This window comes from Podarcis tiliguerta, assembly GCF_965153285.1.
Source record: "Podarcis tiliguerta genome assembly, chromosome: 3".
NCBI lineage: Eukaryota > Metazoa > Chordata > Lepidosauria > Squamata > Lacertidae > Podarcis > Podarcis tiliguerta.
In genome coordinates this window covers 33,224,318-33,239,070 of record NC_139536.1, presented here as the reverse complement: position 1 = coordinate 33,239,070, position 14,753 = coordinate 33,224,318, and the positions used below count along the sequence as shown (strand labels likewise).

The 14,753-nt window shown below is 43.6% G+C and overlaps 1 protein-coding gene and 1 long non-coding RNA gene across 9 annotated transcripts in view; both read left to right on the top strand.

Moving 5' to 3' along the window:
* TOGARAM2 (TOG array regulator of axonemal microtubules 2) overlaps window positions 1–3,505 on the top strand; it is a 71,975-nt gene extending 68,470 nt beyond the window's left edge. For all 8 annotated transcript variants that reach the window (XM_083434423.1, XM_083434421.1, XM_083434418.1 and 5 more), the window contains 2 exons: window positions 472–558; window positions 2,797–3,505. In XM_083434423.1, the coding sequence (XP_083290549.1) occupies window positions 472–558; window positions 2,797–3,053 (344 nt within the window). In that variant the 3' untranslated portion in view covers window positions 3,054–3,505. The remainder of the gene's footprint in view (window positions 1–471; window positions 559–2,796) is intronic.
* Window positions 3,506–6,090: 2,585 nt separating this feature from the next.
* On the top strand, window positions 6,091–13,493 carry LOC310674845. The gene is made up of 4 exons (XR_014509789.1): window positions 6,091–6,221; window positions 11,861–12,002; window positions 12,819–12,898; window positions 13,249–13,493. It is a non-coding gene; the product is annotated as an uncharacterized lncRNA (long non-coding RNA).
* Window positions 13,494–14,753: the final 1,260 nt, after the last annotated feature.

The following is a 14,753-nucleotide window of genomic DNA, read 5'->3' as shown; positions in this document are numbered from 1 at the left end:
CATTTTTCTAGCATTCATAATTTTACAATATTTCTATAGATAGTCTTTAAACTTTTTCCAGTCTTCTTCCACCGACTCTTCTCCCTGGTCTCGGATTCTGCCAGTCTTTTCCGCCAGTTCCATATAGTCCATCAACCTTCTTCGTATTTGAAGAAAAACTTTACTTTATCTTCTATTGATCTTATTTTTATTTTCCTTCCTTTGAAACTGAAAGATAGTCCTTGGGGAAACTCCCACCTAAAGATGATTTTGTTCCTTCTCAAACTTTCTGTCTCTTTCTGAAGGCTGCCCTGTATAGGGAATATTTCAGTGTTTGATGTTTGATGAATCTTTTATATTTGTTTGAAGCTACATGGAGTAGCTGGGGCAACCCAGTCAGATGGAGGCGGGGGAGAAATATTAAAGTTGTTGTTGTTGTTTATTTTCTTGGTTTATAACAATGTCCAAACAACGTGTTTCTGTCCCTTTCAGATAATCTTCTTCTGCTTCAAACATTTGCCAGCAGGGTGCGCTTCACCAGTGGTCGAGCTCTGCAGGGGATCACAGACCACCTGTCAGGTAACAAATGACTTCACTAAACTGCAGTACACATGGCAATGAACAAACCAATAGCTTGTATAACAGCAGGAGGCAAAGGGCTTCTTTCTTCACAGCACAATTTCTTTTATTGTCGTTTACACCTTTTTGAAGTGGAAGTGAGGGCTGCTTCTTGTCTTGTCTTTAGAGTGCATGTGTGTGTGTGTGTGTGTATCACTATACAGTTTACTGTTACATATGAAGCAGAAAACTGGCTTAATCATAAACTACCAACAAGGATATCAAATAACAATTTGTTTGCAAAGCCACATTAAACCACAGTTTCCTAGTTCAATTGTAATGAGAAACTGGTTTAACAAACTGGAAGTTTTCTATTGTGGGTTATGAGACAGGTAAAAGGCAAAGGTAAAGGACCCATGGACAGTTAAAAGGTGACTATGGGGAGCAGGACTCATCTTGCTTCAGGTCGAGGGAGCCAGTGTTTGTCCACAGACAGCTTTCTGGGTCATGTGGCCAGCATGACTAAACCGCTTCTGGTGCAACAGGACAGCATGACGAGTGCCAGAGTGCATGGAAATGCCTTTTACCTTCCTGCCACAGTGATACCTATTTATCTACTTGTACTGGCATGCTTTCGAACTGCTAGGTTGGCAGGAGCTGGGAGAGAGCAAAGGGAGTTCACTCTGTTGCACGGATTCGAACCACTGACCTTCTGATCTACAAGCGCAAGAGGCTCAGTGGGTACCTTCATCCTCAGTCAAACAAACCATTGTTTATTAGTTTCTTACATTCAAACTGGGTCACTTTTATGCACACACATGAGAGAATAATCATTTCAGAAAGCACACCTGTGCCTTTTAAATGTAAACTACAAAGCCACTTGCCACAGCAGCAGAAATTGTGACCACATTCCCAATGAATTTCTGATACTAGACCTGAGATCAGATTTTTTGTATCGTGACCCCACAGAACAGACTCAAGCCCCCAGACATGAAAGCAGCTCTCCTAATATCAAAGGTTTCAGTAAATTTTCCATCAGACATTTTGATTTTTGCAATCAACCTTTGACTCCAAAACTTGTTAAATCATTCTTTGTGAGCCCCTGACCACATGGCAGGACTCATAGAGCGCTTGTCGCTTCCTCATCAGATATCACCCAAAGGTCATTGGTGTCACAGGAGTTTGACCCATCATGTACCCGTTAAGAGTTGCAGTCTGGGAATTTGATATGGCCATTTTAGACAGCTCAATACACGAAATAAATAACCAAGCCATCTATCATGGCATAGGTCACTAAAACCCAACAGCGTTCTAGAGCTATATATTTCCTGAGGAAATGTAGCATCAAAGTCTCTGGTTTCTAAGAATGATGGTCACTTAAGACCAGGAGCTCTTCCATTTAGTAACATTTACCTAATGAGAAAAGTCATCTATTCTATCTATCATTTTCTGTACTCTGCTTCCAGAGACTATAGCCAAATGCATTTTTTATACAGTAAAAATGAACGGTAGTGGAAAAATTGAAGAGTTGTCAGGCATTGGGGTGTAGGATGTATGTGTTTATGCTTACCTTATTAATTGTGAGAGGTGGAAAAAGCATAATAAGAGTAGCACAATTCTCCATGCACACAGGTCAGTAAGGAATGCCCATGGGTCTATGAAATATTCTGGGGTCTCCTGAGTGTCCCAGGAAGTGTTGCTGGGGTAGAAACCTGCATGTAGACAGCCTGGTGCTATCAGAAGGTGCAACCCCCTGACCTTCACTTCTGAAAAATTATTCTAAGTTTTCCTACCCCTGCCCTCTGGTGGGACATCTTTTATTTACCACACCCCTCTCAAATGGCCAAAAATAGTTCTGACAAAAGGTTCACCCCTGCCCTAATTCCTTGCACAAGATGGCTATGCTTCTTGGATAACTAAAACAACACTGGGACTGAGGCTCTGTGTATGTTTAAGACAGTTTTCAGTGGGTATCTGCAGAGCCAGCGTCAAACGTCAGCATGATTGAGCATTGGCCAAGAGTCCACATCACAGAAAGGGGTCCCACTAACAAAAGCCCCCTGGACCCCCACTGAAAGAGGTGGCTCATGGAGGGTATCTTGCCCAAGGGCCCTCCAAAACCCAGAACCAATTCTGGACATGTGTGATGGATTCCTTTGCATGAGACACAGATTCTTCTTCTTAACAAACTTTTGCATCCTGATTGTGTGACTATGTTCAAAGAAGTGAGCAACTCGTTATCTTTCTTCTGCATTGCAGTTCTTGTGGCTTTTGCTTATCCACGGAAACCCCAGGCTGTGGAGCGTCACGTCCTTCCCATTCTCTGGTATTTCCTGAGCAACATGATTGGCAATGGTGTGCTACCTGGAAAGAGTGGAAACGTCAGAGCAGTGGTCTCCAAACTTGCTAAGAGCCTGCACAAGCAAATGGGACCCAAGCTTGAGGAGTGTGCCTCCAGCCAACCACAAAACGTGATCAGAATCCTCCAGGACCTCCTAGATACGAAACTCCCATGAAGGAGACACAGTACAATCTCTGGGACAATCTACTGTTTGCCACTTCACGAGAGATCAGAAAAAGAAGTTGCGGACAATGATACAGTGCTTGCCATTATTTATGTTATTTTTGAATATAATAACTAACTATGAAGAGTTTATAGTAATATTCCACTATGGAAAGTGTATATAATATATTTTGCAGTAGAATTAAATCCCGTATTTTTCTAAATCTTAATTTCTTCAACTTTTGTCTCGTGGAGACTTACAAGTTATTATTTTTAAAAATCTGTGTACAGTTGTAATTTTTATCTGTATAAAGCAAAGCACTTTATTTATGTAATAAATATGTGTCAAAGGAGGGGCAAGGGTGACAGAGATGAACTTCAGTGGGCAACATGTTATACCATAGGGGGTTTGCCAATGCAATTGGGCATGTTTTTTCCCCTTTTGGATTACATAGTGATCTGCGATTGATGGCCTGGGTGTTTCCTGTTTGTGTTCCTACTGCACCAGGTGCACATCCACCCCATACATTTACAGCATATGGCTACCCTCAAAGAACACTGGGAACTGTGATTTACCCCTCACAGAGCTACAGTTCCCAGCACTCACGTCAAACCACAGTTCCTAGGGGTGGAGCCTTGCTCAGCCAGACTTGTAGCCAAGTTCTGTGTGACAGAACTAGCTGGGAGCCGAAGGATCTAGGATCATCACAAGAATGCAGTGAGGGAAAAGAATTAAAAGCCAGGAGCTGAACCAACTGGTTTCACCCAACTGCTGCTTCAAGTATTAGAGAGCTGAGTAATGTTAAATTCTGTCCAATAAGTTACCGTGATCTTGGTGGTGGCACCAGGGCAGCAGAATGAGCAGGAGGGCTTCCAAATGCAGTGGGACTGACTTACCACATAAAGCAAGTGATTTAATATATAATATTATATGTCCCTATAGGTAGAGTAGTGCCCGGTTTTGAAATCTGCCATCGACAGGATTCACACCCCATGAGCTCTCATAATTTGTGTGTTATGCCTGAGGCCTCTGTGGTGGTAAACCCATACTTTGCAGATGGCAGGAGAGGCCTCATGTGACCAGATGTGTCTTCAAAGAAAAAATTATAGCAAATGAAGCAGTAAGAAGAAGTGCCTGTCCAGTTCTCCATGTGCGTGTTTTTGGTTTTGGTATGGAGAACATTTCAGTCATGCGCTGTCAGGAGTGTGTGCAGGAGCCGGACCCTGTGACTGGTAGGGCCTCGCAGGACTGGGGCCTTCCTGAGCTTGGCCTGGAAGGGCAAGGCATGGCCGCACAGGTGAGGCTTGACAGAAGACTTGTAGCACCTGTGGCAAGGGCCGGGAGGGGTATATAAGACCAGCATTTCCCTCTGGCTCTTCGCCACGGCAACACGCTGCCCACCTAGTTGTGTTTCGGCTTTCTAACGCCGGATATCCTGACTCTTGGACCCTTAGCTTCCTGACCCCTGGACTTCTGATTCCTGCTTCCTGACCTCTACCCCGGTCTTGACATACCAAGCCGGGACTCCGACTGCCGTAACCCGGACCGTGACATGCACACTCTCCAGCCTGAAGTTTGAAATGGTACCAGTTTATCACCTTGGTGAGAACTTGGCCCAAGATGGCCCCCTTTGGCAAGGAACTCTTGAAACCTTTATAATCTGATGCCAGTTGGGTAGAATATGTGGTGTCAGATGGCAGTTGACTCATTGTACTATTGGGACCAGATTCTCATACCTACTTCTGATAAGGTCTAATTGCCACAGACTATTCTTATTTTTATCTTTCAGGTACAGCACTGTCACAAGCCTAGTGGTGGAACCAGGAGCTCCATTCCTGTTCATCTTGTGATGCTCCAGAATGCAATTCATGTGCGATGTGAGGGGATGTTGGATATTTTTGTGTAATACTACATTCACATGGCATAATGAAAAAACAAACACCAAGTCAATAAAACTGCTAACACATCTGGAAAGCTAAGCAGGGTCTGGTATGGTTTCAACCTGGATGGGGGATGAGATTCCTGCATTGCAGGGGGTTGGACTGGATAACCTTTGGGATCTCTCCCAACTCTACAATTCAATGATTCTAAGTCCTGAAAATAAGTTCTGTGAACTAGGTAGCTCACTTGAAAAGTTTGCATTTGAAAGTGGTAGCTTTGCAGTGTAAGACCAAAGGAACAGTATTCCAGGAGCACTCTAGTCACATGAAACTGAGGAGCAGAAGCCACCTCATGGTGATGTTAACACCTCAGAAGTAGCTATTGCCACTAGGCCTCGCACGACTGTTTTGAGGTGGGTGTTGAAGTTCTGGCAAAGCTACTGCTAACTTCTTTACTTGTTTGATTATTTGTGTTGTGACCAGTTATACGGCAGAGACTTTACCTCCCCACTCAGCTCACTTCACCATGCCAAGCTGAGGTATTTAGCTGTCACTTCAAAGCAGTTCTGTCAGCCTTGGACAAAAACTGTCCAAAGAAATCATTCCTAAGTAGAGAGGAGGAAGGGAAATAAATTAGAGGGCTAGAGCATAGGAAGTCAGCTTATATCAAGTCAGGCAGTTACTCCATCTAGCTCAATATTGTTTACACCGACTGGCAGCTGGTCTCTAGGGTTTCAGTCAAAACTCTTTTTCAGCCCTACTTGGGGATACTGGAGATTGAAACTGAGATCTTTTGCATGCAAAGTTTCTACTGTGACCCTTTCTGCAGGCTGTGATATCCTGTTTCCCCGAAAATAAGACAGTGTCTTATATTATTTTTTGCTCCCAAAGATGTGCTAGGTCTTATTTTCAGGGGATGTCTTATTTTCCACACATTTATTGTCTAATTGTGAGTCAGCCAGACTCTGTCAGGGCAGAGTGAGCAGCAGGTGGCAACTTCTCCTGGCGGCGGCGTGGGCTCTCTCATTTAAAGAGACTTCACACTGCCTGAACAGCTCCATCTGTGCTGCGGCCAATCAGTGAGCTGTGCGGCGGCGCCCGCTGCTATGGTCCAGAGGAGTCAGAAGACGCCTTATGGTAGCTTTGGGGGCCTTATATTTCGGGGAGGCCTTACGTTCGAGGGAGGCTTTATTATTGGGGAGGTCTTATTTTGGTGGGATGCCTTATATTACAGCGAGAGGCAAAGACCTATTACAGTAGGTCTTATTTTCGAGGGATGTCTTACTTTCGGGGAAACAGGGTATGTATGGCCATCTGAAAATACAAAGAAATATATTTTAAAGAAGTATTTGGACCTAAAAAGAGTCTGTGAGAGGAGAGAACCTGGAATATTATATTACACACACAGTGCTTTTTTCTGGGGGGCTGCAGGAGGTGCACATACCCCTAAACATTTTGTGAATCTTTGTACTTTTGTCCATTTACTGTATTTATTTTCCCTGATTTGAACTATAAAATAGTGATTTTCTTGAGTCAAAATGAGAGTACCCCTAAAGCACACACACGAATCAAGTCACTCAAAGACAAGCATGAGTCTCAATAGTTTTTGTTTTCATCTGAGATGATGCAGTATGTTGCTGTTTTCTTTGTAGCCCTCTGAACTCACCACTGCTCCCTTAACAGTGAAGTCATCATTGTGTAACTTTCTTTGGTAATGTGGCAAAGACGTTTGGAAAACATGGAATTCTCTGAGGTTCCCTCCACCTTGAAACAGCAGCATTCTACAATGACTCTGGAACTTCCAGGGACTCATTCCAATAGACGATTGTAAACAAGACCATTGTGGAGTATAGTGATTGCGGTGATTTTCCGAAATGCTCTGGAACAGTAAGAGCTGTGGAACAGACTGCTTTGGGAAGTGGTGGACTCTCATTTCTTGGAAGTCTTTAAGCAGAGGCTGGATGGCCATCTGCCATGGATGCTTTAGTTGAGATTCCTGCATTGTAGGGGGTTGGACTAGATGACTCTTGGGGTCCCTTCCAACTCTACAATTTTATGATTCTATGGTCTACATTGGGATCTACTGCCTGAGATGGTTGCCTCATTTTGGAATGTGCCATGGGCTATATGCATACCTTACTTTTAAAACACATCCCCTGCAGCAATCCCAGTAACTATCATTTACCTCTTACAGAGCTACCATTCTCAGCAACCTTAACAATCTACAGCTCCCATGATTCTTTTGTGTATGTGTGCACTTTAAACCTTTGCTGGAATAATAATAATAATAATAATAATAATAATAATAATTATTATTATTATTATTAATATCCCGCCCTCCCCGGCCAAAGCTGGGCTCGAAGCGGCTAACAACAAGTAAAAATAGCAGTGTACATAAAACCACACAATTAATTAAAATACATTCTAGAATCAATTCAGAATCAAATTAATGGCAACCATTGAGCTAGAGTTCTATGAAGATTACAGAAGCAGGGGGGGGGGGATTAAGGAATGTGCCTTTCCTTAATTATACTACAAAGCAGGGATGAGAAACCTGTGACCCTCCATATAATGTTTGACTACAGCTCCCTTCATCCCTGATCATTGCCCATGCTGGCTGTGACTGATGGGAAATGGAGTCCACCAGCATTTGGAAAGATTGTTGAAATTACTGACTGGGGTATTAAAAAGCCAGCATGCAACTGAAGGAAGGGGGATAAATTTGGTTCATCTTGCATATCTACACCTCCCAAAGCAGCAAGGGGCCTCAGTTAAATCTGGTACACAGCCCTAATAAATGAGAACACTCTCATTATAGCTCATTATAGTCGTAGTACCAGAACTCAAGGAAAAAGAAAAGAGAGCAGGAAACTGGGATAAAAACTCAGCTGAGAGTTCTCATTTTAGGTTGTCGTATAAAGTGAACTTTGGAGCTTCATGATGAACCCAGAGGAGCAGTTCACAGATAAAGCACTTCTATTTTTCTCTTTAATTATATAGGGATGCTGGTGGCAAGAACAGTATTTGCTAATTCCTGACCAGCTGACTCTGAATTTGGATACCTTAATCCAAGCATAGATGTCAATTTGTTTGGGTCACAGCTTGGAAAAGGCCTACAAATAAAACGGCAGGTCGTTTGAATGTTTGGTACTTTGCCACATACTTGAAAAGCTCCCTATATTGGCAGCATCACCTTTCTAGAGCCCTGAGGTAATCGGGTCAGAAATAAAGAACATTTCAAGTGCCTGAGCCTGATCTAATATACCTGTTCTGAGAATAATAAATTAAAGACTTTATTGTGCTCCATATACTTTAATGGATAGGCGTAGCTGTTGTTACATCATATCCTCAGGGATATCCGCACACCGTGTTCCTAACTGCATTCCATCCTTTGAGAATATCTGGCAAGGCACGATCCAATACCCTTCCTCTTAAATTCAACATACATATGCAGTTCTACTTTTCTAGAAAAAGAGGTGCCGGAACTCACCATGAACGCCTCCCCTGTTCTCTTATAATGGCAATGGCACCTGAGAGTTGCTGGAATGGAGTTCCAAGGAGTTCCAGCTGAAAAAAAGCTCTGCATATATGTACAAGTAGGAAGAAGCATGGGAGTTCACAGGAGCTTTTTTCCCCAGAGGGCTGCAATATACCGTATTTTTCGCTCTATAAGACGCACCAGACCACAAGACGCACCTAGTTTTTGGAGGAGGAAAACAAGAAAAATATATATTCTGAATCTCAGAAGCCAGAAGAACAAGAGGGATCGCTGCGCAGCGAAAGCAGCAATCCCTCTTGCTGTTCTGGCTTCTGGGATAGCTGCGCATCCTGCATTCACTCCATAAGACGCACACACATTTCCCCTTATTTTTAGGAGGGAAAAAGTGAGTCTTATAGAGCAAAAAATACAGTAAATATTCCAAATAAACATACAAGGCATAGCAAGTCTACTATTTCTGGGTCACCTGGTGACAGAGCAGTGGCAAGGCCTAGGTAGACCTAGCCTCTAAGAAACTTGTATTCCAGGTTTCTTCAACCATGGTTCCTCAGTGGGCAAAGCTGTTGTCTGTTGGCAAGTAGACCTGGCCTCTAGATGTCCTTTCCTGCTAAAACCCTCAATTATTTCCCCCTGTCTCCCTTCATCAGCCACTGCAGCACTCTCAGAGAGAAGTTTATTTCCATCTCCCCTCTGTTCAGAATAGCTGGGATGGCAGGTGTGTAATCTTGGCATCCAGTTAAATGTGGGCATGTTGTTCAATGTAGGAGAAGCGGAACCAGGGCTGACAGGAAATGAGCAGGAAGAGGAGGTCTTTAGTGCACCGTCAATTTCTGAGGCGATACATATTGAGGTTTTTTGCAGGTGCCATAGGATGTACTGGTGGGTACACTACTGACTTCTGATTCTTATGATGGTTTGTGAGTAGCCATTAAATAATATATAAATACAAGTGGGGCCTGTAATAAAATGGTGCAGTGTGAAGTGCTCCTGTTCAGGATGCCAGCCAGCCACCAGAGCTTCTTCAGAATACTCCATTCCATCCCCCCCATTCCCCAATAAACACTCAAGAATTCTGTGGTCACTGAGCAGTCTTTAGGCCAATTGGGTCCTTTTGTCAAAGTATTTTTTTTCTACTTGTGCAAACTTTGGGGTTCTCCAGAGCGTAGGAGCCAACTCCCAAGGGACCGTGTGGGCTTCGGCCCCCACAATAAAATATTTGAGGGGACCACCCCCCCAAGTTGATGGCCATTCCCATTCAAAAGGTGTGTGTGCACTGCGTCATGTGGTTGATTATGCAGGACAGGGCTTACCTGGGCCCCCACAATATTTTATTCAAGTTGGCATCCCTGCTCCAGATCATGCCTATATCTCTCTTGTTTCCCAGTAGTGTTTCACAGCTCAACACCTGATATATATGGTGTTTTAATTTTGTTTGTCTAAAGTTCTATTGTGCCTGCTTCAGTATCCATGAAAAAAAGCATTGCTCGAAATTTGTGCACGTTGGATTTTCAACTTTTAAAAAGTATAATAAATCCATGCATTTTAAAAAGGACTTTTGAAAACGTAAAGTCTTCCCTCCAACTTGCACCCATAAAATTTCTCTCTCTCTCATTGTGCTCCTTTGACCTGGGTAGTCAGTTTAATATAGAGTCATAATCTACAGCTTCCTCTGCAGCAGACCCAGTATGACCCACGACCCCCAGTTATCAAGCACTACCAGAAAAAGATCAGTCAGTGACAGTCAGGGCAGTTGTTGGCTGCCAAGAGTTCTGAACCATCTCAGGTTGCATCTGCCTCTACTGGAGTCAAGGCTGTTGACAAACAGAGTGTTCCACTTTCCACTCCATCTCACTAGTTTGACCTTTGCGAGGCCAGAGGGAGCAGCACTTGGTATATATACACAGAACATAGAAAAATTCACTGTCGGAGAAGCTAAGAGGCCCTTGAGTTTGCAGCCTGTCCTAAATTCTCTGAGGTTTTCTTCTTGTGCCACTACATCACTTGTTATTTTTGAATACAAGCGAAAGGGAATTAAACATTCCTTTACAATGAGTTCCCTAAAAATAGAACAGAACAGAACCTCCTGCGTAGTTTTAAATTGCCAGTACAAAGGACTTTGTGTGCTGTCTTGAATTCTTTGCCTTGAATTCTGTGCATGGATGGTGGGGTATGATTTATTTATTTTTAATGCAGATCATAAAGCTGTTGATAAATGTAGAGCAATGGTTGCCAATCACCCATTGGTGCCAGTGTGCCCACCAATAGCTCTTGTGGTACCCATGAAAGGTCTCAGTAAATGCCTTCTCAAAAACCCATTATGTAAGGGAGACCTTTTGCTCTTTCTGCTCAGTTTCTGTTTTCACTGGCTTGGTATTGGATAGCAGGATTGGACACTCACCGTCCATAGTGCTCTGAACAGAAGAGAGGTGCAAAGAGCTGCTCTCTGTGAATGAGCATGGCAGTGGCTGATGCAGCGGCATTTTTTCCCTAATCATGGGGGTGGCTGATATGAGCGAATGTCTGCACCATTTTAGGATCCTATTGCTTTCTGTCTTTCAAAAGAGTTCAAAATTTATTTTAAAATAGCATCTCTTCCTTTGTAATACATTGTTTTTTTAAACAATTATACACAAGCAGCCATATCCAGCACCATCATAGATCTACAAATAAACTGTTGTTGTTGTTGTTTAGTCGTTCAGTCGTATCCGACTCTTCGTGACCCCATGGACCAGAGCACTCCAGGCACTCCTGTCTTCCACTGCCTCCCGCAGTTTGGTCAGACTCATGTTTGTAGCTTCGAGAACACTGTCTAACCATCTCGTCCTCTGTCGTCCCCTTCTCCTTGTGCCCTCAATCTTTCCCAACATCAGGGTCTTTTCCAGGGAGTCTTCTCTTCTCATGAGGTGGCCAAAGTATTGGAGTCTCAGCTTCAGGATCTGTCCTTCCAGTGAGCACTCAGGGCTCATTTCCTTCAGAATGGATGCGTTTGATCTTCTTGCAGTCCATGGGACTCTCAAGAGTCTCCTCCAGCACCATAATTCAAAAGCATCAATTCTTCGGCGATCAGCCTTCTTTATGGTCCAGCTCTCACTTCCATACATCACTAACAAATAAACTACAAGCACCAATATTGATTCACTTCTTCTGTTGTCCAACATCTGCCTGCTTTTTTCTTCTCACTTTTATTGTGACTATTAAATTAGATGCATACATAAAAGGGGGGGGGGGGACAGTTCAGCTGAAAGAAAAAAAAATCAAATCCTGTTTGGGCTTGGGAAAGACAATGATTCTCATGGCAATATTGTATAAAGAGGGATCAACTTCCCCAGAATCCATTCCTTCTGTCTCCTGATGCTTTCCCCCTTAAATAAGAAGTAAATTTAGCCAGCTTTGCGAAGTGTCCCCCCTTTTTTATTAAACCAACCTTTCTGCTCTTTTAGATGTAGCTGGTGCTCACAGCACTTTCTCAAAATTCCAGATGTGCCCACTTGGCAAAAGGTTGGAGACCCATGCTATAGAAGGCAGGTACCTAGGATGAATTGCACTGGAGGGCTGGCCAAGTGGACCATGTGAAGATCACAGGTGAGATTGATGCTAGAGAGGAGGGATGGAGTTTATTTTATATCACACACACATGCCCCAAATGTGCAAGGCAATGCTTTGTGTATTAAGAGAAACAGCACTATTTCTCATTTGGACCCTGAGAAATTCAATTGAAATTGCATCGTACTTTCTACAGTCCTTCACCTACACTGTCTGTTGATGTGGTTTGTTTTGAACCTTGAGAGCCCTTTTCAGATGCTCAATAACACATAGATGGGAGGCACATGGTTGCTGTTGTTCTGTTGTGAGTGCTGTGTAGGAAGGAGCAGACACACACTCTGAGGTTGCTGAAAACCAAGAATGTTTTGCTTGTACAGCGCTGTTATTGCTGGCACCAACTAGTGGCCTTAACTGTAACCAACTTTACAGCGATGACTGTGTTCTACTTTCTCTTTGGAGGTACGGTAGTTTGCCTCTGAATACCATTTGCTGGGAATCACAGGTGGAGCGAGTACTGTTGCGCTCAGGCTTGTGGGCTTCCCATAGATGTTTGTGGTTGGCCACTGTGAGAACAGGATGCTAAACTAGATAGGCCATTGACCTGATCCAGCAGGCTCTTCTTAAATCCTCTTGGAAATTAGCTCTACATAGATTTAATGTCTGAGAAACACCTGTTTGCACCATCAGCTTTGTCCATGTGCTCATGCGAGGAAAGGCTGCTTTGTGGACTGCTCACCCGGGGAGCTGTTTCTCTGATCACAGATGCTGGAAAAAGTTCAGTGACTATTATAAATACGGCTGTCATCTCCCCAAGCGTACAGTTAGGGTTTTACATGCCTGTCCATGTCCTTTCAGAATTCAAGAATGGGAACTGGCTCAAAGTGTTCAGGAAACCACAAACTTCTCCCTCCTGTTTGCGGGATGTGACTGCCGGGGTTCATGAGATTCTGCTCATGTGATTAATTTTTGCCATGTTGGTGTTTTGATAAGTCTTGTAGTTCTTTGGCTGACAACATGAGACTGTCAAGGCATATTTGGACACTGGCAGCATGGCATCACATTACAGATGCTTACTGTGTCAAGATAAAGCTGACCTCATGCCAGTGAAAACAAGGGATTTGCTAAACTATGTCGTGCCTTTCCCTTTTTCTATTCCTTTATACCAGCTGAGAAAAAGATTCAAACATGCCCATTCCACCCGCCTCTCGGTCAATATTAATGGGTAAGTGTTGCCAATGCATAAGATGAGAGGCATTACAAATGTCTAACCTTGTTCTCCCTGCAGCCAGAGAAAGCAGCCATTCCTGCAGAATTAATCTCTGAGCTCTTGCTGTTCACACCACGTCTGCCTTGCCACCCTTTGAAGATGATAATAAAACTCAGCAGCAGGCTTAAAACTCCTGCAAATGTAAATATCTACTAACAGAGTTCTCCGAATCGGATGCCTTCCCCATTCACATCAGAGGGAAACAAATGCAGTGCATTTCGATCCTATCCTTAGCTCAGAAATGTAAAATAAAACCTCAAAGGATCAACAGTTAGCAGTATTTTATTATTATTGTTTTCCTTTCTAGCTCCAAAGATGTCGATTCAGCCTCAACAGAAAGGTATGGCCAGGAAAGGAATTACTAGCTCAGCTCTACCCATGATCGTTTACCTCTGAGCAAAGCAGCCACTTGAGAAGGTGATAGATATTTATAGATCCAAACAATCCTTCTCCAGCTGTTGCCAAACACACAGCCAACTCTCGGTTTAGGGTGTCCACACTGTGGATGGGGGAAGAAATTCAGTTCAGTGTGCGTTTTAAATGTGAGAATCCCTAATTCACGCTTCCTGCAACAATGAGTGAACTGAAACACAGCTATCCTTCACAATTTTCTGAATTTTGTGACAAACGTCTCCACACCAAGATATGCATGCATTAGTGGAAAGTGTGAAAAAAGCTTGGACCCAAGTTTGCTGAAGCTATGAGAGGAGCAATGAGAGACACTATTGGGGCATAATCTTCTGCACCCCCTCCATTCCACAGACTTCCAGGTGTAAATATGGCTTTACACCTGATTTAGATTCTCAGCTTTGAAATTTCACACTGTCCAGAGTTTACGGTTTAAGCCGTGCACATTCCAGCATAGCTTTTGTTCAGGTAATGGGCTGCAGATGAAAGGCTACATGAAGTCCTTGCCTTGTGGCTGCGCCAACGGCAGCTCCTGGCTGGGAAGCTGACACCGCTGGAACTTTATTGCAAGGTAAGTGAAATGTGGTGAGAAGCACACAGGACACTTCGCTGTGCGTTAAGCTTCCTGCCAGGCCACTATCTGTGCGTGTAGAAACTAAGCCGGTTAGCCTTGCAAAGTGGATCTGCTCATGATAATCCAGGTTTAACCCTTGGGCTGAGGCCACGACAGTAGCAATAGGGAATCCAGGGCAGTGTGTGTTCAATCGAGGAAATATTTTTGAAAAGGCAGTTTAAAAATAAAAGACAATCTCTTAAAAACAACAACACGGGTATAAAATGAGATTGACTGCTGCTAATTCTTGGGAATTTAACTTCAGCACATGGTCACCTCCCCAGCTGATTGATATCTAGCAGGAGGGGGGAGCACACCAGTATATATAAACCTGCAAACCTAGATCTCATCACTGGAGCCAACTCCAGGGGTGGTGGGTGCTTCGGCACCCACAATAATATATTTTGGGGGGCTGGGCCCCCTCAAAGTCAATGGGCAAAGTTGAAGCCCTTTGTTGCAGGCACCCAGTCTTTGGTGCAAGATGGCACCTATGGATCTCAGG